Raw genomic sequence first — 25,109 nt, forward strand, 5'->3', positions numbered from 1 at the left:
TTTTGAGTGCAAAATTGCTCACAGTGGTCCATAAAGTTTTCCTAAAAACTCTGCATTTGCTGCACTACTACAAGTAGTGGGAAAGCAAGACTATTAAGGAGCATCTTCAAAGGGATAATACTCTTTGTATAGATGTTTTTAAAACCCCAAATATAGAAGCAATTTTCAAAGAAATTATATATTTAATAAGCTTCAACAGTAACCATCTAAAATAAATGAAATTTCAAGACAATCTTAGATCATTTTCCCGATTCATACCTAATATTTTGTAATTAGATTACATGTATTTTTCAAATATCAATGGAACTCAGTAAAATATAGGATGACAATATAACTCCAAGCCAAAGGAGAAATAAAATCTGTGATGCTACAAATGTAAGTGAGCAGGTTTTAAGGCTCTTCATGGAAAAATAGAATTTGAAAACTGGTAGGAAATCTAAGAAACTATATAATCCACCTTCATCATTTTTTAGGTGAAGAAACAGGTTTAGGGCAATAAAATGATTCCTCTTATGTCGAGAGCTAATTAATAACAGAACCAGGACTATAATTTGCGACTTGCTCTGAGTTTAGTCTTCTTCCTATTATTTAGTATTTGCCTAGATTTTGTGGAAGATGACCCCAAATTCCTTTGACTCTCTAATGCAACTTTAGGTGACTCAGCTACAATTTTCAGAATTCATTTTAGTATGTGAGCATCCTTTAGGATTTTCTTCTAATTGAGAGAACATACATACCACCTGATTATTAAGTGTTATATTACGAAATAAAAATATTTACAAAATACAAAATGGTATAAAACATTATATTATTCAGTAGCAATAAATAAATCTTACCTCATTAAATCGTTGTATAATTTTGCCCTTTTGAACATTCCAAATAAAAGCACCATTTCGGGAAGTTCCCCCAGCAATACAATTTAAACCACCTTAGGAAACAATTTGTTAGACATTATACTAAATGTCTCCCACAAATGTAATTCTTTTTAAAAAACATAACTTGTGAAAATGTAAGAATTGAGATTTGCAAACTAATTCTTTAATTTTTTTGGAAATTATTAAATGCATAAAATACAGATAAAATAATACAATTAATGTATCCATTATGCAGCTTCAACAATTATCAAAATATGGCCAATCTTGTTCTGTCTATAGCATCTGCTGAAGTTCTCTGGAGTAAATCTCTGACATCGTATTATTTCATTCTTAAAACTCTTCAGTACGCATGTCTAAAAGACAGGGACTTCTTCATTGACCAAGACCAGACTCTCATGGAGATTAACAGTAATTCCTCAATATTGTCATATATTCAGTTGTATTCATATTTCCATGATTAGTAGTATTTTAATGGTTATGAAAGTATTTCTACGAACAGATCACATGAAAAATACAGTTTCTCCATAAAAACATAAACAATGCTTTCCGTGTTTAAGAAATAAAAAATATTTGTGAAAATAAAACTACTGCTAAGTGAATGGTCAAGGACTTAAATAAGTGCCTTTTGCAAGTCAGTGAAAGAAGAGGTTTTCTCCATCAGAAGAAAGCAGCGGCTGTCATCTGCAATCTAGGAATAAAAATATGGAGAAACTACTTTCTGATAAACGATTATACACACTAAAATGTTCTCATCATATTTCCAACATTTTTATTCTGCTCTCCTTTTGGGGTTCTTAAATTATTGGGGATATGTTTCAAAATTTATTTGCTTTTCTTTTCTTTTCGTCTTCTATCTACACTAAGATACAGAGGAAATTATATAATTATCTATATCCTACTCTATTTCCATCCTTGTCAACCCTCATGGATCTTTTAAATACTATCCCCATTTACCTCAAAGTCATGATTCACCAGTAATCACATAACAGAAAATGACAGAATTTCCATTTTCTAACATTTTTACTTTCTTGCTGCAAATTCTCAATGTAGAGAGCGAAAGAATGCTATAAGTCAGATTAGATCTTCTGTGTTATGATTTGAAACAATAGTTTTTACAGTCAGAAGTTTTATTTATGTTTTATGTTTCAGATAAATACTTTTGTAGGATGAAGAGTATTCAGCTAATAAGAGCTCTAGTGCAAGGTGACTGCACTGGCTGGTGCAATTCCTATATTGCTAGCCAAGGTAACCCACTGTGGAGGTGCATACTGCAATAATCAAGATAACAGGCTCAGTTATGTTCTGCTTAAAGGTCAAACATTGTCATTAAGAGTTGTAAGTAAAACCTTTTTCTATAATTCTCCTCATTGTAGGAGAGGAAGGATACATAAAGCAGTGGTCCTTAACCTTTCTTGTATCATGAAACTCTGAAAATCTGAGTACTGTGACACTCTTTGACAGATATAGGCATATATACACACACAAAAAAATTATTCATAAATTTCTAAGCAATTCCCAAGCTCTCTGATGAAATATAAAACCCTTGGAGGCCCACATATTGAAAGTTAAGAATCCTTGTGTATGAAGAAATAATTTTAAAAATAAGGATGAGCTATATCCACATTGCATTTAGTTACTGAATTAATATATTACTATTAGGCTAAATAAGTAAACCATTACATATACTTTAAAAGTGAAAAATTCATTTAGGTGTGTGAAATTATTTGCTATGGGAAAGTAATGTTTTGGGAGACAATGTCAGAGGTTTCATAGGCCGTCTCTCCTCTATATGTACAGCAAGGTATAAGGTGGCATCTAAGATCAGAGATAAGATCTTATTATGGCATACAATTTCTTCAATATTTCAAAGGTGAACTTAATATAGAATTACACGGTTACAAGTGAACTTACTTGATATATAACCATAAACAGGATTTACATTAAAATTTTCCAGAAAACTTCTATCATGTAAATTGTATTATACTTTTAAAGGCGTAGCCATAGAAATACAACTAATATTAGATGGGTGAAGATAATCCTGATTTACTGTGGTTTTTCTGTATGACTTGTTATATAGAGGACACCAGGAATCAAAGTGCCTCTGAAGAAAGACTCTTCTTAAACCTCACAAAAAGAGAATCAACAAATACGTTCACACTAACTTGCTCTACATTCATTTAGAACAAGATGAGATCAAGAGGAAGAAAGTAACTCAGATGAATATAAAACTTTAAAAAGCCATTTCATTGCACTCCCAATTTCAATAAAATATCTCTTACCTGGAGCCCAAGAAAGGGAATAAATAACACCTTCATTACCCGGGGATGTGTACACTGCTGTTAATGTATTTATATCCCAGACTTTTATAGTGCCATCAAAGGAAGCTGTTGCTAAAAGATTAGGATCATCAGGCTTGAATTTGCAGTCAAAGATAGTTTCCACATGTCCCTAGGAATATGGCATAAAGAGTCATAATTATTGAGAAAACTTCACATTACTAATAGACGAACCACAATGTATACTCAAATCGACACATGTGGTATGGTTTTCCAAATATTAATGCAAAAATATATAGGCAAGAAAAACAGAAAACTGGAATCACTATGGTGACTGAATTTTCTCTGTGCCATGACTGTATTATTTTGTACAGACCTAGATTTTAGTCAACCATGGTTCCCCAAATCAGCAACTAAACTCAAAGATGTTCAGAAGTCTCACTTTTCAATTTCAATTCAGTGCAAAAGATATTTTCTATTTTTATTAAACTTACAGAATGCTATGCTAGAAATCTATAAAGCAATTAACTTAATAGTTACCATATGTCATCGGGCACTATAATAGAAGACCAAGATGAAACTCAAACTAAAAGTCATTTAATGCAAATATTCCTTTTTTATACGAATGCTCCTAAAGCACCTCATAATTTTAGCAGAAACAAAAGAATCAGGCATAAGTCCAATTTTTAATGAGCCTTGTTCCAAAATTTTCTAAGTCTATTCTTTGGAACCTGAATACTTGTTCCCATTACACAGTGATTTGGATCCCAAACACCCACAAGAATATAAAGTGGTATATGCAGATGCACGTAAACATATACCAGTAAAGTAGTGCTTAACTACTGTGGGCCTTTGGGAAAATCCATTAAGAGACCAACATAAATAGCCGGAATTACAACTATTCTAATGCTGGGGAATGGGAATAGAAATTTCTTCTTTAAGCAAACGAAACTAACATTTGGGATCTAGAGACGGAGTTGAAGTACAAAGACAGGGTTTGCTAGTCCTCAACTAATAGAATAAGGGTAGAGAAGAAAGTTCTTAAAACTCTGTACTTCCATTAATACCACAAATCACAACCGTTAGGAAACTACAAAAGTACTGTAAAGTTTCTCCTTTAGGTGGAGGTAAAGGAAAGAAAAATCTCAAGGGTTAGCAAGAAGGAAAAATGTTGTTAGAGTCACTGGTTCACCTGGCTGCAGCTGTCCCACGTGGTCATTTCCAATGTTAGGAACATAATCAAGGCAGGGACTTACATGCAGTTTTAAATGTTATTTCACTGCTAAGCCTTACATTTTTATTTTTTGAAATATGAAAATTCACATAGCAAGAACGAAATTGTAAATGTTTCTTCCGTGTTTTCTTCTTACCAAGAGGAAGGTGGGTAAGAAAAGGAAAATGTTGTGGCATTTTTCTTAATTTTAATGAAGCAAATATTCACATGGAAGTACACCTTTTGGAATGTTTATTAGTAAGATTTTTAAAATTATGTAAGATTTTAAAAAATATTAATAATATATTTCTTATCCTATGTAATCTGGAATCTTTGGAGATGCTTTATACATACAGCAGTTCAGAGTTGTTTCTTCTGGTGATACTCTGAGAAATTTCAAATTTGGGTCTATGTTAAGAAAACTGAAACTATAAGGAAAAAATGACTGCCTCCTGACTGGCACACAATTTAAAGTGAGAAAAGCAACTGAGATAATTTATAATCAAGCAGCTTTTAGTATTTAGTATTCAGCATTTATTAGAATTATAAATGAACAGATTTTAAGTAAAATATACTTTTAATATGAAGTGTCATAGAAAATTTATTGAATTTAGATTGCATGACTTCTCTTCTGCTTACGTAACTTTTTATAGATTTAAGTGTATTCTTACATTTCTCTCCCTTCCCTTTCATAAATTTTTTTGAAAATAAACGGTAATTTGAAGTACACAAAAAGTTTACCACACTAGGAAACAGTTTATATAAAAAGAAAAGTTAAAGTAAAAAGAAAATTATATCATCCTCAAATGAATATCTACAAAATGAAAATTTAAAAATAATTAAGCTACAGATTAGTTTTAAAATATTTTTGCTATAAATCAATTTTTCATTTGAGGATAAAATTAAAAGAGAAGTCTTGAAAAGATACAATATTACTGATTCTTTCTCTCCCTTCAGTTACAAGGACAATTACAATTCTAGATTTTTTTTCTAAGATCAAAAGAAAATAATTAGCATTTAAAAGTTTCTTAAATGTCCAGATTAGTCTAATTCAAACCAGTGGAAAAAGACAGGGGCATTTTTAGAAACTCTAAAGTAGGGAAAATTAAAGACGATGGTTTTTGACAAATATTAATTACAACACAATATGTATCATTGCATGTCTTCATTCATTCATTCAACAAAATTTAATAGTCTTGCTGTGTGGCAGACACTATATTAGGTAGTAGGGCTGTACCACCGAACACAACCAGACAAAAATGTGGGATCTCGAGAAGGTTGTATTTTATCTTATATAGGGGCTTAATTATCATAAAAACAGAATTCATGGAATCGCTTAAGTATCATAACGATTCAACAATAGAAACAAATCTTAGAAAACATAATCCAACCTTACTCAATTAACGAATGGGAACAATAAGGCTTTGAGTAACTGGCAGAGATCAACTTGTCTTTTCTCTTGAAAGGACATTCTATTCTCGTTTTGCTTCCAAAATATACTACAGCTATGTAATTTTCCATTGTACATAAAATATAAGTAGACATTAAGATTTTAAAATTATAGTGGTTAAAAATTATTTTAGTAGTTTTATCATCATTCTATGCATTTTCTAAAATGTTTCAACCAGCTACAATAAATTTCTAATATATTATTACTTACAAAAATAATTTCAAATAATATTAAGATACAGGTAGAAGTAAAGATCATGGGTTTACACAAAAAAGTGTTATGTATAATAAAGAAATGACTAAATACATACCAAGTCTCTAAGAAAATCCCACTTCTTAGCTCCCATATCATAAAGTCCAACTCCACCATCCAAGAAACAACACACTGCATGACCAGGAGGAAGAGAAAACGCTTGATTCTGTGTCAAAGTTGGGGGTGGAACTGCTTCACTTGTTGAGGATGTATAATGGTTTTTGGTTGGAGATTGGACTGAAACTAAAATAGAAGGAAAGAAAACATTCTTATGGAATAAAACCACAGAACTTAATTTAGAAAGATTCTTCATTAAAAAAAAAAAAATTCCAGAATCTGTACCAGTAAACCCTTTAGGCAATGATCATATTTTCCACCACATGAGCACTTCTTTGGGATTGCCAAAAAATACAACACAAAATTGGATATTATTTTAAAGTACAGATGGTGCCAAGAGACGAAAATTAGCGTGTTGAGGGATCACAATCTGTTGTGAATATGTGGTTTCTTATCACCCCATAAATTAAAGCGCAGCATGATTGTTTCTGAATTATAAACTTCTTTCAAAATCCTGCCATAATAACTTATTCCCTCCTTCCACACACACAAACATATATGCATATAATTTTTTCTTTTAAAACAAGTAACTCTCTGCCAATAATTTCCAAGCCAGAGAAAATAATTTTTTGAGATTATGGATAGTTCATTTTAATTTAGCACAAAATAAGAATCACAACACTATCTGACCTGCATTGGCATCTCAATTTTCTTTCTTCTTCCTAGGTGTTTTTTTTGTTTTTTTCTTTTTACTGTTCATAGACTTGGATTTCTCCTACTTTCAATTACATAAATATCACTGTATTTATTTTTATATATTATTTATCCCATATTTTGTCTTCTTCCAAAAAGCTTTTCCTTCGAATGTGAATGGAAATATTTTCTCGTAAACATAATACAAAATAATGACCCTACAGTAAATTATGAGACCAATCTACTATTAAATTATACACTGGAATATGGAAAATATTTCTCAGTATTTTAAAAATTAAAATACAATACAATTTTTCTTAGTTCATTTATTCTGGATAACATTCATTTCTCAGAATCTGAGAATCAAAGAAAGTCCAAACTAGAATGAACCACAAATGACGAAAGAGGCATTTGGTAGCAATGAATTTGGTTCACTAAATTTTGTTGATATTTTGGTTAAAAATTAATATAATCCATCATTGGTTTTTCTAACACTTTAATTAATTGACATTATAGGTGGGTTAGACAACTTTTATGCACCAGTCTATTTGTAAATCATGCTTTTCAGAATTCAGTATGTTTACTTTTTAAAATTTCATTTTCACAATTGTTCTTTTTCCATACTTTCTGTTATATTAAAAAATTGAGGGAAAAACCTAGAAGTCAAACAAGAGGTAATCTGAAAAGAATTGCTCGAAAATGACAAGACTGGTATGTTATTCTTCATATTTTCTGATTTTGTCTAATGGACATGGGCTACTTTTGTAGTAAGGAAAAAATGTGAAAGAAAAGAATCTGGCATATCAGACATTCCATGACATGGCAGTTCAAAGTTTCTAAACAAAGGAACTAACAATGACAGAAAAACTGCAAGATCCCGAAACAGTGAGCCAGCATCCAGCATATTACTTCTCTAGTCCTAATATTTCTAGACTCTCTTAGCTTCCAGGCTCTAGATTTATTAGGTACTTCACAATTTTGTACAAGGGGTATAGGTTCAAATACAGAGATTTTCTACTACTTGCCATTGCCTACCAATTAGACACCAAAATAACATTACTTTGAATAGCCATTGTTAATTACTTAGTATTTTATAAAGATAGAGTCAGAAGGAAACAATCACTGTAAATTTTTCATCACTGAACTCCCTACCCCATATTTTTTATGGTATATTATACAAAACGGGAATGCTACCAACCACACAGAGCAATCGTGACAGACATAACTGGAAGTCTATTACTTTTCCCTGATATTTGAAAAAAGTTCTAATTCTAAACCTCCCCCAAATTTCCAGTTGTTTTCTTTTTATAAATTAAGTGCATTATATTTTTTCTTAATTATAGAGGCAATGAATGATACAGAAAATATGAACAGAAATAAAGAAGATACAGAAGATCCATAATACTAACTACTAATCCAGTGACAACTGGTATTCAAACATGTAATATGTATACTAGATCCTATAATTTGAATATTTAGGTTGTTTTTGTTATAAACTGTACAGATTTTAAACGGGCCATGTTTAAAACATAAATTCAGTTCAGATAATCTATTTAATCCTATCACTCTTAATATTTCTAACTTATTTTCATCAATATCATTGATTCATCTTTTCCATGTAATCTGAAATTATCTAAATATTCTTATTTAGTAGCATTAAAAAATGTAACTTGACTCTAAATATTTTCAATTTAGTAATATTAGATCTTGTGTAGCTTTGATGGTTCCTTGAGCACATATATTATCAAAGCCTTTTTTAAAAAATTGCTTTTCAGTGGCATATAGTATTTGATATATCACTATATCATTTTATTTGATAGAAAATACAATATTTTTTAAAAATTAAAATTTTGATAACATTTTTACTTACACTTTTTTCTTGGAGGAGAATTAAGTACATGTAAGCAGTGAAATCCTGTTTTCTTTAACTTAAGGTTATCAATAGGTGTTGTTCTTGAAACATTCCAAATGCGTAAAACACCCACTTGAGAATCTAGTCAGATCAGGGAAAAAGCATATTTTAACAAATTTTGTATGAAACTAAAATGCCTAGACATAAAAGCATAACAAAATTTCAACTGGAAATATTTTAGGACTAATTATTGACATCCTTTGAATAACAATACCATACAGTAGTACAACCAAAAGCTGAAATACTATTTAACCTTTAAATTTTTGGCATGTTTCACTACTTTTTTGCTCCAAAACCTTTTATAGGGTTAGAAACTGCCTGTCTTGGCAACTTCCTCCAATAAAGATCATTATAATAACTCAACCACAAAAAAAGACCCTATTGACACACACTTGTTCTAGGAAATAGCCAGCCACAGAAAACCCTCGATTTCTAACCTTAAATAATCAATCCTTCTACCTTTGAAATGTTTATAAACTGCTCCACTGTCCACTTTCAGCCATTAAGGACTGTCAGATATACCTGAAGACCAATCAGACAGTCTCCTTTCTTCCAAAATTCCCACCTTAATTACTGCTTTGGAGAAGAGTCTGGCAGTTCCACAAATGATTAAATATAGAATTACTATATGGCTCAGCAATTCCTCTCCTTGACAAACACTCAACAGAATAATAAGCAAAAGTCCACACCAAAACTTGTACACACATGTTCATAGCATCATTATCTATAACAGCAAAAAGGTGGAAACAATATATATGTCTATCAACAGATGAATGGATAAACAAAACCTGCTATATCCATATAATGACATATTATTCAGCCATAAAAAGGAATGAAGTACTGATACATGCTATAACATGGATGAACCTTGAAAACTTTACGTTAAGTGAAAGAAGCCAGAATCAAAAGGCAACAGATTGAATGGTTCCATTTACATGAAATGTCCAGAAGAAGCAAGGCCACAGAGACAGAAAGTAATGAGCAGTTTATGTTTGCACATGTGTGTATCAGGGACTTCGGCGAGGCAGTAATGGAGAGTAACTGCTGATGAGTACAGGGTTGGCTGGGGGAATAATGACATGTTTTTTAATTAGACGGTGGTAATAATTGCACAGCTTTGTGAATATACTAGAAACCACTGAACTGCATGCTTTAAAAATGGTGAATTTCATATGTGAAGGATATTTCAGTAATAGTAATAATAGACATTAAAAATTTCTATGCCTATTGGGCTGGGCATGATGGTTCATGCCTGTAACTCCAGCACTTTGGGAGGCTGAGGCGGGTGCATCACTTGAGGTTAGGAGTTTGAGACCAGCCTGGCCAACATGGTAAAACTCCGTCTCTACTAAAAGTAGAAAAATTAGCCAGGTGTGGTAGCATGTGCCACAGTGCAATCTCAGCTACTTGGGAGGCTGAAGCAGGAGAATCACTTGAACCCAGAGGTGGAGGTTGCAGTGAGCCAAGATTGCACCACTGCACTCCAGCCTGCATGACAGAACAAGACACTGTCTTTAAAAAAAAAAAAAAAAAATTCCATGCCTATTATTAATTATATCCTGAAAAGTTAAAGGCAATTAAGATATATAAATTAAGAATCCATCTGCTTTCATGTACAGTTGCCCCTTGTTATCCATGGGAGATTGGTTCCAGGACCTCCCATGGATAACAAAATCCATGAATGCTCAAGTCTCTTACACAAAGTGGCATAATATTTGCACATAACCTATGCATGTTTTCTCATATACTTCACATCATTTCCAGATTATTTACTGTATTAGTCTGCTCTCACACTGCTATAAAGAAATACCCAAGACTGGATAATTTATAAAGAAAAGAGGTTTAATTGACTCACAGTTCTGCATGGCTGGGGAGGCCTCAGGAAACTTACAATCATGGTGGAAGGCAAAGGAGAAGCAGGCACCTTCTTCACAGGGCAGTGGAATGGAGTGAGGGCAAACAGGAGAAATGCCAGACACTTATAAAACCACCAGATCTCGTGAGACTCACTCATTATCACGAGAACAGTATAGGGGAAACTGTCGCCCCCATGATCCAATTAGCTCCACCTGGGTCAGGCCTTGACAGTTGGGGATTATGGCAATGACAATTCAAGATAAGATCTTTGGTGGAGACACAGTTAAGCCATATCGCCTGCTATACCTAATCCAATGCCTACACATCACATGATTCACATGGATTCAACGTAGTACTTGTCACACTGCAAAGTCAGGTTTTGCTTCTTGAAATTTTGTGGAATTTTTTCCCCTAACATTTATCATTCACAGTTGGTTCAATTCACGGATGCAGAACCCAAAGATACAGGGTGGCATCAGTATTATGTTAAGTGTTAAAGAAGTAAAGAATTTAAAATTTTGAGACGATAAAGAGTCTTTGTCTATTATTTTACACTAAGCAAATATGGGAAGTATTTATATGGGAGCTGAACATTCTCTGTTTTTCCAGAGGTCTCTCTCTCTGAACACAATTAAATGGTAAAAGCAGAGAGTCATTTAGTTTCTAATTAATATTCCTCAATTCCCCCATCTTCCCATCCCCTATCACGACTTAGCTTTGCTAATTCTCTCATGACTAGGAAACCATGAAGGAGTATCCATTCAACCCATGGATCAGTGAGTGCTAGAGTTTGAATGCCTCCCACAAATTCTGTGTTATAAACTTAATCCCCAACGCAACATTGTTAGGAGATAGGGTCTAATCTGAGGCAATTAGGTCATGTGGGCTTTACTCTTATGAATGGATTACTATAGACAGTGTAGGAGTGGGTTATTTATTGTGAGAGTGGCTTTGTTATAAAAGCGAGCTAGTTCTCCTCTTGCTTTCATGCTCTTGCCCTCTCTTGCTTTCAGCAGCACGAAGTTCCTCCCCAGATGCCTGTGTCATGCTCTTGGGCACCCCAGCCTCCTTAGATTAGCCTTAAACTAATCTAGCTTATAGTTTAGATTACTATAAACCTTTTGTGGTTTATAGATTACTCAGCTTGTGGTATTCTGTTACAGCAGAATATTCTGTGGTATTCAGTTATAGCAACACAAAATGGACTAAGACAGTGAAGCTAATAAAGCTCTGATCAGGTAATTGTTTTTCTGGTCGGCACCTTCACTGTCATCCTACTATGCCTGAAATTGAACTGTCTTTGTCTTTTGCACATACACAGACATGCTCACATGTGTGCACATATATAATATATTCCAAGGTATTTCCAGAAACCTGGCAGAGTGGACCTTAAGTTTCATTTATATTTGTCATTTCATTTTATTTATCATCAATGACACACAATATAAATAAAAGTACACTAGCAATTTACAATGAATGATAATAATTGAGCTATTAATAAATTTTCCACAAAATCAACCTATAAAGGACAATTTCCTAAATTCAGTGAAAGAATACACACACATATTTAAAACTCTGCGGGATGGGCATTAGCTTACCTCCAGTTACAAACATCCCCGGAGCACTGGGAACCCAGGCTAAGCACTGCACAGAAGCTGCTGCACTGGGAAGATTAAATGTGGTTATGCAAGAAAGCGATTCAGAATCTACGAGGCGAATTCCGGAATGCAAATTAACCACTAGAAGATAGTCGGTAGACAGTGGGTCCCACTCCAAGGCTGTAACGGGATCCTCTTCGTCTGTCCCTTCAAGGGATTCAGGTCTCAGAACATGTTTCTGATTTTTATTACCTATTAAAATGTAGAGATAATTATTTCCAAAAAACTTGCAAAAAAGATCAATAATTTGGATGATGTTAACTTTTTCCTTGTACAATATCTATCTCTGAGGGTATTGAAAATACAAACGTGGTATTTATATGCAGAAGGCATAACTGACATGTGAATGCAGAAAAAATTTGTTTGTCCTACTGATGAAAGTCAGACTCAATACTCTGCTTTGGCAATTTCTCGTGCCTTGAACGTGTCTCCCATTTGTTACCGAAAAGCGGTAAGAAAATATACAGATAAATAATATACTCAGATCTAGTCCACAATTACAAATTTCACTGGGTTACAGCAGCACAGAAATAGGGAAAATGCTTATTGAAATGAAGAATATCATACAGTGATTTAAAAGGAGAAATATCAGAGCTGGCTGACTGCCTGGGTCCAATCCTACTTCTGTTTCTTACTAGCTTTGCTGCCTCAGACCAGATACTTAATCTCCCTGTGCCTCAGTTTTTTTTTTTTTTTTAAATAATGGAGAATATAACAATACTTATCTCACAGAGTTTTAAAAAATGACTAAATGAATTTGATTAAAATGTTTAGAATAGTGGTGCACATTTTAAACGGCATCTTAATATTTACTGTTATTCCTTTCTCATTCATCTTACCATCTGCCACAATTATAATTCACACCCGACTACTGGTACAAATAGGGAAGCCAGAAAGATACGGAGTTAAAACAAGTCTAATTAAATAAAGCAAAGGATCACCAAACAAACTTATTGTTCCTTGTAATTTATGTACACAACTGGAAATATGGAAAAAATAATAATTCTGCTGAGGTACCACATGGGAATCCACTGGGCGAGTCCTCTCATTCTCAAGAGAGGCAGTGAAGCAACAGTTAAAGAGACTACAGCCTTAACAGAAAGTACCAATTAGTCCTGAGTATCATAAAGGAAGCGTTTACTTTTAAAAAGCACAATTGAAAGATAATACAATCTTGCTGCAATCCCATAATTACAGAATTGAGGCCAGAAAAACATGTCTCCTGTGTGTTTCTAAAAGGGAGACTATGATATCGTGAAATAAATGTTTGGTTTTCATCCCTGTTGCCTGGCATTACAACTCCTAAAATCCTTGGAATCTCTACAGTGTCTTTTTGTACGCTAATGAGTTGACTAGGAAGCTGGTGGCCACTAGGTGGCTTCACAATGGGGACTGGTCACCGGAAAGACCAAGGCTTGATTAGAGAGTTGGGACCTTCAACCTCATCTCCCAATGTCCAGGGAAGGAAGAGAGACTGAATGTTAGGCTGATCGCCAAGGGCCAACGTTTTAATCAATATGCCTATGTAATAGAGCTTCTATAAAAACCCAAAAGAAGCAGAATTTGGGAGCTTCCAGAAAGCTGAGCACGTGGAGGCTCCTGGAGGGCTGCATGCCTGGAGATAGCAAGGAAGCCCCATTTTCTTTCCCATATGCCTTGCCCTTTTCATCTTTTCATTTGTATCCTTGTAATATTCTTTATAATAAGGTAAGGAAGTGTTTCCTTGAGTTTTGTGAGCTACTCTAGCAAACTAATCAAATCCAAGGAGGGGGCCATGGGAACCTCAATTTATAGCCAGTCATTCAGAAGCACAGGCAAAATAAGCCGGGGCTTACAACTGGCATAAGAGGGGACAGTCATGGGGACTGATCCCTGAGTGTGTGTGATGTGACTCTATCTCCAGGTAGATAATGTCGGAATTGAATTGGAGGACACACAGCAAGTGTCTGCTGTAGAGGTGACCACTAGCTTCATGTGTGGAGAAAGCCTCTCACACATCTAGTGTCAGACGTGTGTTGTGAGAGTGCAGCAGGAGAAACTGAGTCTGTTTTTTCCACTAAGTAACAGTTACATAGAGACAGTGTCATCAACAATATTCCTAAAATAAAACAAGGCAAATTTCATTAAGGCACATTCATGGAGTAATACTAAAATCAATTCAATTTAAACATGATTATAATAAAGATTTTTTAAAAGGTCCTCTGATGAACGTGGCCTAAGAATACATTTGAGATAGCTAAAGCGGTTTTCCAATTTTTTTTTGCCCTGGAATCTTCTGTTCACATGAGAAAGTTTACAAGAAAATCCAGTAAGTAATACAGGATAGCATGGTGCTTTTCAGGCTGAAAGTGAGAAGAAGGCTTAAAGCTCAGCTGGATCATCTATGAAGCCCTCCTACCCTCAATACACACACAAGTATACAAACATACAAAGCATAGTTTAAAAATTACTGATTTAAAATGATGAACTACATTATTGTGGCCAGTTCTCCGTGAATATTTATTGTTTCTTCTGAGAAGGACTAGACAACAGAGATGTTGAGGTCATAGGTTCCTGCAAGAACCTGGAGGACAGAAATCTTATGTTGTAACACAGGGATAGAGCCATCTGTGGTGCTGGTAAGTCATTAAGAAGATAAGGTTAACAACTCATGAGCAGTAAGAAGCCTAGCTATACTGGTATTAATGCTAACAGTTTCCAACTCACAATCCAGAATGTAGTGTTAGAATTAAAAGGCAGTGATTCCTTCATGATCCATTAGCTCATGTATATGCAAATGGAAAATACCTATCAGGATTGTACCTCTTGTAATGTTTTGTGCATATTAATTGCTAAATAAATCCTGCAGAATAAATGAGGTTAACAAGTCTGTACTGGGTTGTTACGGATTGAACTGTGCTCCCTCAAAAAAGGCGTTAAAGTCCTAATTCCCAGTACCTGCCAATGGGATCTTATTTGGAATGAGGGCCTTCGCAGATGATAAAGTTAAGATGAGGCCCTTAGGGTAGAGCCTAATCCAGCATGACTATGTCTTTATAAAAGGGAAAGTTTTGTCACAGAGACATGCACGCACACAGCAGGGATGCCACGTGCCACGTGAAGACTGCAGTTATACTGCCACACGCCAAGGAACAAGGAGCCAGGAGACAGGCCTGGAACAGATTCTTCCTTAGTGCCTTCAGGGGGAGCACGGCCCTCTTGACACCTTATTTTATACTTCTGGTCTCAAGAATTGTGAGATAATAAAATTTATGTTGTTCTAATCTATCCTGTTGGTTATCGTTTTCTTACATCAGCCCTAGTAAACTAATTCATGGGTGGAACAGAAAAATAACACACGCTGACTTAGGTACAGATGGTTTCACTTGGTTTAACAACTGGAAGATGGGGTTATTGAAAAACAATGGTCTCTTCTGGAAGGCACATAGCTCAGATTGTTCAAATATTAAACATTCTATCTTCTAAATCTAAGAGAGAGAAAACAAAAGTAGCCTTTTTTCTTTCCTGTTCTTTCTATGTCAAAATAAACATGCACTGTCTCAATGTTTTATATTTTAGATACACAATAAAAAGTCTCAATGTCCTATGGCTTGAAACGTTCAAAGATGCCTAATAATAATAAAGCAAGAAAAAGACAACCTTAGTTCAGTGACAAGAGGGTAAAAATGACAAATCATAAAATATAAAAAATATCTAGAGTGCAATTTAGAATAAAATAAAAACACACTGCTCACATCTTCTTCAGATCTAGCTTGAAAAGAAAGTGTCACAACCCTGATGAAATCTTTGGGTGCAGGCCAGGGAAGAAGTGGAGGAATATCACTAATGAGATTTGGTTACATAACCCAGAGAGGTAAGAGGAGGAACCACACAGCATACGGCCATGTTTATTATAGACTGCATTCCTGAGTCTAAGGAAGACTGCTGGAAATAAAGGTTACAGAGAAAGAAGTGGTATTCACCAGATCAAAACAAAGCAAGCTAGGAATTATATTGCCTAACTATGAGCCTTAACCACCGACTATAAAACAGAATCGGCTTCCAGTGCAAGGATGGAACAGGTAAGTTGCAGTGCAGGTACCTGGTACAACAAATCCAGAAGCAGCACCAGTCATTGATCCCTCCTCATCCTAATCTCCAACAAATCAGTGAAACTGTCCCCATGAAAACCTGGTACAACCAGAAGGAACAACAGAGGACAGGGACAAAGAGCTGAGATAGAAGCTGGGGAAGAAGTATATGAACATTTATTTTTATCTTTCTTTAAAAGGTAAAAATAGACCCTGTTTAAAATGTATTCAGAATATAACGGCCCCAATGTTTCAGGGTTTTACACAATCCTTTTTAACTTTAGAAACATTATTTACTGAAGAAAGATTTGTTTAAATTTCACAATTTCATTTGTTCAATTTCGATTTCTTTTTTACATTAATTTCACACAAATTAAATGTAATTTGTTTTGTGAAAGTAGTTATCGTGTTCCTGAGAAAGCACTTTCATTCATCCATCTAGCCAGCCAGAAGTCACATCCATCAACAGTGATATCAAATGGTTAAAAGCATTTTCCCAAATGTTAAAAATACTTATTTTTGAGGGGAAAGCAAACAATTCAGGTAATTTTTGATTTTTCAATCTTACTTTTGTAAATTAGTTATGTAAGAACATAAACTAATTTCTCAGACCCTTTCATTAAGCCAAATCAATTAACTAATAGGGGTTCAAAGGGTTATCATTTTTCTTTCATGCCAGTTTCAAGCCTCTGCCAAGGAGCCGTGGCATCAGAATGGTATTTTTACAAGCGAATGGGAAAATATTTAGTATTAGTAAGCCATCATATCCTCTAGTTGTATGTCCTTGTTCATTCAGGTTGCTTTTAGTAAATATACAGAAATAAAGAATTGATTAAAAATACAAATTGGGAAAAATGACTGATTTAGTTAATTCCAAGTGAAATATTCACAGCTGTGTTGAACGTATTATAATATATATACATTTTACATCAAATGTATATTTAGACTCAGTACAATACTGGATAACATTTTAACAATAATATCAAAATTAAAATTTTGTCACTTTTGGCTTTATTCAAAATGGGGACTGGTCACTGGAAAGACCAAGCAAGTACAAAATTATATATAAGAAAAACATACTATTTACCTGGATGAAAAATTGATAGACTTCCATCAATATGACCAAACGCAACTTTCCCCTTTTTGTTTGTATGCCATCTGAATATACAGATATCAGACCAGAAGCCACGCGCATCTCTGTGAGCAGTCACTCCACTATCTGGTCCTGAGATGGTCCAAATGAACAGTGGGCCTCTGTGGGAAACAAACGCCACCGCATCCTCTTCATTCCAGCACCAACTAAGAGAGGCGGGGATCCCTGGAATAAATTAAATACAGATACATAATAAAGAGATATGGCATAAGATTATACCATTACATATTCCTTGCACTGTTTACATTTCTAAAACAAATGAAAATACAAGAGCATGTTTATTATTTTTAAGACACATTACTTTCTTACTTGGGAATTGGATTTATAAAGACATCCCAAAGACTGCAGGGAACATACGCAGGGAAAGTCCACGATGAAAGAAAATGTATCTAGTTAGGTTGAAATACTACTGACATGATCATTTGCTTCATACAGTCAAATACATTTATAGACTTCTTTATTTTAGTAGACTATATATTAAAGATTAGAGCAATAAATTCTTATTGTGTATTTGTATATAAGACCTCTAGGCATTCTAGGTGTACAAGGTAGTGTGGGATAAGATTCCTGCTTTAGAGAATTTTAAATATGTGTTAGGGAGACAGGGATTCGTGAATAAAAAGATAAATGCTACTATAAGGATTTAAAAACAATGGACTTAATGTTATAATCTATGTCTTATCAGGAATTTAGATTCAAATCTAAGCCTTGTCTCAGATAAACAAGTCATTTTATTTCTCTAAATTTCTGTTTCCTCATCTATAAAATCGAGATAACAATAAAAATAGCTGACCATTTATTTCACATGAAAGTCAAGGAAATATAATCATTTACGTAAAGGTACCTTTTAATCGATAAGATGGAATATAAAAGTTAATTGTTAATATACCTGCTATTGTGATCAAATAAATCATATATAAAATAAGTATTATGAGAGAGAGATTGTGCATCTTCCAACACTGATATACCAGCTGGCTGCATCAAAATCATGAAGTGGAATATAACATATCAGTTCATGTGGAGTTTGAGCCAAGGAATTTATTTTTAACAAGCTTCATCAAATGATTTTGATATGCAGAAAGGTTTAGAAACCACTGTGCTACTGTCCTAGAAAGAAATTAGATTTGAATTATACCTGGAAGGAGGGGTAGAGTTTAAATACATAGAATGAGCAGTATTTCCCAGAAAGAGAAAATGATATGAACAAAGACACAGAGTCGAAATTCGCTGACTGATAGTAAGTTCGGTTTGTGTCAGCAGTCTATGCTCTCCAAGAGGCAGAAACAAAGCCTAATGCTTACTTCAGGGCCTCATCCACAATGAGGACTCCATAAATATTTGCTGAATGAATGAATGTATACATGAAAAAAGCCAATACAAATGTTGATGTGGTTTTAGGATACATTAACAGAAGTAGAATTTACCCAAAAAAGAGATGAGGTACTCTGTATGGATCAAACCACACAGCACAGTAGAAGAAGGTCAACAGAATACTGGCTCTCTGACTATATATTTAGAGAAAGACAGCAAGGAAAGTGAAGGGACCAGAAAAAGTGTCACAAAATAATAATAGAAAACACTTTTATAGTGACATGTACAAGCACTTTCAATGAGCGCTGCCATTTAATTCTCCTAACAATATTCTGAGATAGGTAAGTGGTATTATTATCCACTGTTATATAAAGTATGACTTTTTCAAGTTGGTGACAATTTTTACATTTGGAAAAACTAATATGTATTTTCCTTTAAATGGATTGTTAGATTATTAGAAACAAAAGGAAGAAGTAAAAATACAGAGGTGAGATCAAATTCAACAACTGTATCTGAAAGCTGAAAAAAAAGTTCACTTAATGCAAATTTCTACTTTGCTTAAGCTGGATTCTAAAAAGAAAAATGAGCCTAAAACATTTCAAAAGTGTTAACTTAAGATGCAAATCACCAAAAATAGTCATAATTTTTTTTTGCAAATAAAATATCAAAGCTTTTAATCTTCAGATTAGGAAGATATTTGGATGAGGGAGATATTGATAGCTGAAAATTTTCAAAGAAAGGAAAAAGATGAAAAATTTGCCAAAAGTTTTCCACAATTATCTAATCATTCTGGGACTGTTAATTAGAAAGTATTATTTAATTGTATATCCAGTAACAAAAGAACTATGGTGCATATAGCTGATGAATAAATAAAATCTTCCCCTGTGAATGGATGTGATGTATATAGTGTTTGATGATAAAACCATGGACACACTAGAAGGTAATAAAATTAATCATTACTTTTGCATAACATTTAGAATTTATGTTTATTATACGCAGTTATAACCTAACATTGACTTTGTGTTACACCTTTATGAGAACAATAATATCATGCAACATTTTAGTTTATGGCACATAAAAGATGGAAAGAATTTCAAGAAAAATTTGTTGTGTTATTTAAAATTAATCTCACACAAAGTTGGATTTAAAGTACTTGGAAATGCATTATCGATCAATATAAACAGTAATAGAGTAACCTATAGAATTTGTGATTGGCGGACAAACAGATATGACTAGAAAACATGGGGAGATATGAAAAGTCTTGATTGAGGCTATCAATCATTGTTTATATATCACAAAGTATTGTGCCAAAAGTAATTTGGTTTTTTTTGTCATGGAAAGCCTTAAGAAAAACTGTTAATTACATTAATGGAAGCTCACTGGATAGCTGACTTTTTACAATGTTTGTTCAGAGATTGGAGCAAACATTACTCACTGTCTAATACACTGGTTGTTCTAAGTAAAAATGAAAAAACAGGGTACGTAAACTTGGGAATGAGATCCGTATTTTTCTAGTTGAAAATTAACTTCATTTGACAAATACCTTTAACAGTTGAGTAATAAAATTTAAGTATTACACTGATATTTTAAGCATTCTTAATTACCTAAATTTGAAAAGACAAACCAATAAACTAAATATATCGAATATGTCTAAAAGCTAAAGAAGTTTTATTATTATGGAAACAAATTCAAGGATAATTGCCTATAAATTCCCAGTATTTTTGCCTTAGAATATTATAAAGAAATTTGAACAAAACAAGGTTAGTGAGATTTTCATGTCTCAGTTTTATACCTCAAACTTATAACAATTATTTTTTAGAGAAGAAGCGGAATTGAAAAACATATCTAGCAGTAGCTTTCAAAACCATAATCAATTGAGCTAAATATGGTGCTCAGAAAGAGAGTTAATTATTGTGACACTGAACACAGAATAATTATTACTTAACTTTACCATTATGATGGGATAAGATTGAATACAAGTTCCCAATTCTAAGTACAAAGAGTATAATGCTATTATTCCAATTCATAAAGCCCAATTTGTGTGATGAGGACGTTCTACGTTGACCAAATTAAAAACAAAGGCATGAAACCAGCTCAACAATGCATCAAATATATGCATAATACTTTCTTTGTAATTTAAAGGTTGGACTAGAGTAACGAACAGCCAAGGCTTCTTACTTGTCTCAATAAGAACATCTTTCTGATTACTAATTTTATATTTATTTTGGAAATTCTTACATTATATTTAAACATTAATAAAATTATTTGGTATTGACTAGGTTTTTAGTTCATCATATGTTGTAAGTATAATTATTTCATGAAATTTTGTTTCAGTTTTGTACCTATGGACACGAGTCATTATGTAAACTTTATTTCTTATACAGATTGCCATTAGGAAGTTTGAAAATACCAGTTTAAAAGCTGAACTAATAATATTGATAGTGCTTGTCGAAATAAAAATATTTTATTCCATAAAATAAATCCCAGTTATAATTATACCTTTTGTACTGTCGAGTTTAGCAATGACTTTTTGTTCTGCAACATTCCAAATGATCACTAAATTATCAGTACTGCCACTTGCAAACAGATCAGGATTATGTGGACACCAAGAAATTGCTGTGATTGTTTTTTTATGTTCAGACATAATTGCATGAAGTTTGAATTCATTATAACGGCGATCCAACTAAAACAAAATATATAAATAACATATTTTAGTGCTCCTTTTTAAGATAATACACTATTAATAGTCATGTTACACAAAACTAAAGCTACATACATGAAAATTAGTTCACCTAATAATAAAGACATGAACACATTTCAAGCCTTGGTCTATATTCAAGTATATTCAGGAATATTCAACCAGCTGAAAAAAAAAACATTAAAAACTGAGAGAATAAATCACATCCATTTTAAATATAAGTAAAAATAAATGTTTCACATTTAAATATGCATGATAATTCAGAGCTTTATTATATTTTCCATAACTATATGTACTTATGAGAAGAAAAACCCTTGGTTTTGGAATATTTTTTCTGCAATTTTTCACTTATACTTGAATCAAGAAAATTTGGGTTGAATACGCCAACTGCTCATTATTACACTATTAAGATGTCCAAAGCTTCCAGAGCAATGACGTCATTCGCTCTTTTAATTTTACTGTTTTTTGGACAGGACATTATATTGTGTTTTTATATATAAATAGAAAAAAATAAACAGCCTACTTTTTCCTATTCCTTTTGTAAATGAGACTGCATTAATTAGTGAATTAATCTCTACCATTTTTAGCATGTTTTGGAATATGTTGTTATGTCCTTTTGTTATAGTTTTCTCCCCTTTAGCATATAATGAGCCTTTCACAGTGCTATTCTAAGTTTTAAAAATCATTATGATATTAAGTATTTATTACATCAAACTTTTTAAAGCCATATGCTTGCAATAAAATCCTAACTGATAAGCAGCCTTCCAATCTCTACACGATCGAATCTCTGCTATTTAGCCAAAGTAATTTGAAATCATGTTCCTCCCTGATCCCTCTGAACTTCTTGTTTCTCTTTTACGGCCAATCACCTCCACTTGATGGCCTTCTGCTTGCTGCTCCCTTGGCTTCTAAACACCCTATCCACGGATTTGCTTACGGTTATTCATTCTCCTTTTTTTTTTTTTTTTGAGACGGAGTCTCATTCTGTCGCCCAGGCTGGAGTGCAGTGGCGTGATCTCAGCTCACTGCAAGCTCCACCTCCTGGGTTCACGCCATTCTGCTGCCTCAGTCTCCTGAGTAGCTGGGACTACAGGCGCCCGCCACCGCGCCTGGCTAATGTTTTTTGTATTTTAGTAGAGACGGGGTTTCACCGTGTTAGCCAGGATGGTCTCGATCTCCTGACCTCGTGATCTGCCCATCTCAGCCTCCCAAAGTGCTGGGATTACAGGCGTGAGCCACCGTGCCCGGCCTCATTCTCCTATTGAGGTCTGAGTTTAAACGAACCTCTTCTGAGACATGTTTTCTGACCATGTTATCTTAATTCATAACTTTTCCGAGAACCTATCCCATGACTATCTTATTATACCTGTTTTTTCAGCCTCTGTAGAACACTTTTTTCTGAAAATTTTACCTATTTGTTTACTTATCTTATCACCTTTCCTTACACTTTACAAGAATATAAGTTCCATAAAAAGACTTTGCCTGTTTCTTCATAGTTGCAATCCTGGTACACAGTAAGGCTTGGTTAATTGAAGATATTCCGTTAATATTATTGAAAGAATAAACACTTATGATCTGTTTAACATCTAAGTAACTTAATGTCTGCCATCACAGATAATGCTGCAGTGAACATTGTATGTAAAATTTTTGACTAATCACATAAGTATTTCCTAAGGCTTTCTATTCTATAACTTCTCTCTCTTTCTATAACTTCAGCTATTCTTGGACAACTCTGGATTAAAACATTATTAAAGATAACCCATTACCAATGGAGTTTTCATCTGATTAGCACTGCAGCAATAGCAATTTTAAGTTGACTTACTTAAATACATAATTGTGTTTTCTATACCTTTAGAAATAAATAGGATTTTAAGTTTCAAATTATTCAGAAATTTAAGTCACCTATGGTAGATACAGTGAGGATATCTAATGTATCCAAAAGAAAAGCCCTACTATATAAGTTAGAAATTAATAGAAGACTCTATTAATATAGTAAATGTGTGAAGAAGCTACGTGGCATATGAGTGACCTTCATTGACATTGCCATACAAATTATCTATATAGTAACTGTGAGCACACTAGAGAACAATGAACTATTTGCAAGAATTAATCTACTAATGCGTTCTTATGATATTTACAATTCAGTAATATTAAACTGTACTATTACATTGAGATTGACCATAAATTACTCTATTTTTAGGGTACATTAGCATATTAGTGCATTACAAAACAACAGTTAAGGAAAAATTCTAATACCATTTCCCATTATCATTTAATCATTCAGAAAAATATAGTGTGACCGATTATCAGACTTTGACTATGCATTAGTGCTAGGTGTTATTTAATAAATATTTCCTCCGAAAATAATTGTATCATGTTATATTTACGTAGCATAATTTTCAAAGCACTTTAATTGAGATGATAATATTTAAAACAATACATATTAACATAAATTTCATATTAATGTCACCATTTAATAATATAATTTTCTATTGGCATACTTTGAAACTAGGTTTTATAGTGGACACTGTAATGAACTGTCTCCTAAGTTTATTTGCATCACCTTCTAAATTAGGATAATTTTTGTTTGTTTCAGTCCTTAATGACATGACAACTTTCATGTACATTGTTTATATTAATAATTTTATCTCGATATTTTTAAATATTCATCATAAAATGTCATCATAAATTTAAGATATAGAAACTTGAAAAAATTTAGTTTTGGTTTCACCCACTGAGTTTCTTTACCATCCTTACCTCAGACGAATAGTTTGACTTGCTTGATAACTTTCTCTTCTTTGAGGAGGAAATAAAATACAAGACAGGGACTTAGGATTAGGAGAGAAATTGTGTAGGAGGGATTTGGGAGTGAGAAGCCTGGTATTATATGAAGAGTGTAAAGGAGGTAGATGGGAGAACAAAAGAGGCATTTAGAAGTCTTGCTGCTGTGTTGTGTATGAAGGGTGTGAAAATGAAGGAGTGTGAGTTTCATTGAAGTTACATTTTGTTTGCTAGATATTTCTACATTTTAAGAAATAGACCACTTAAAATCTTACTCTATATTGTGGAAAACTGATTGTTTTATACATTAATGCTATTATTTCTTAAATTTTCAATAAAGCAGAATACAATTAGTAATGAATATGTAGTAATGAAAAGAATTTTTGCTCTAGAATAAAACAAGTTATTCTGAGTCTTAACCGAAGTAAGTTGGAGTTTCAAGATTCTTTCCTTAAACCCATTCTTTTAAGACAAGTAATGAATGTCTTCTAAGTGCCAGAAAGTGTGCAAAAATTTGAGAATTAAAAGATGGGAAAGACTCACTTCTAATAAATGAAAGCATGTAGAGAGGCTTTTTATGAGGTCCGTTACTACTAAGAAAGAGGGGAAAATAGAATATGGAAAAGAGTTCATACAGCAGCTGAGATTTGAAAGATGAGAAAGTGTTCTCTAGACAGGCAATGTAAGCAAACTGAAAAATTAGTGTAAGCGAAGGCAAGATATGAAAGACTGAGATGTCTTAGAAAAATGTAATTGGTTTGGTAGACCTGGAACACAGAGTAAGAGAGAGGCAGGAAGATCACAAAAGCATTTGAATGCCGTACTACGAAGTTTAGATGTTACTATTAGGGAA

The 25,109-nt window shown here is 33.4% G+C and overlaps 1 protein-coding gene across 7 annotated transcripts in view; it reads right to left on the minus strand.

Annotated features, from left to right (window-relative positions):
• The window catches only part of LOC105466756 (WD repeat domain 17), a 116,309-nt gene that overhangs the window by 41,268 nt on the left and 49,932 nt on the right, over positions 1–25,109 (minus strand). For all 7 annotated transcript variants that reach the window (XM_071092815.1, XM_071092813.1, XM_071092809.1 and 4 more), the window contains 7 exons: positions 21,277–21,460; positions 17,401–17,631; positions 12,184–12,435; positions 8,687–8,809; positions 6,125–6,309; positions 3,155–3,323; positions 837–928 (listed from right to left, as the gene is read on the minus strand). In XM_071092815.1, coding sequence (XP_070948916.1) covers positions 837–928; positions 3,155–3,323; positions 6,125–6,309; positions 8,687–8,809; positions 12,184–12,435; positions 17,401–17,631; positions 21,277–21,460 — 1,236 coding nt within the window. The remainder of the gene's footprint in view (positions 1–836; positions 929–3,154; positions 3,324–6,124; positions 6,310–8,686; positions 8,810–12,183; positions 12,436–17,400; positions 17,632–21,276; positions 21,461–25,109) is intronic.

This window comes from Macaca nemestrina, chromosome 3, assembly GCF_043159975.1.
Source record: "Macaca nemestrina isolate mMacNem1 chromosome 3, mMacNem.hap1, whole genome shotgun sequence".
Lineage (NCBI taxonomy): Eukaryota > Metazoa > Chordata > Mammalia > Primates > Cercopithecidae > Macaca > Macaca nemestrina.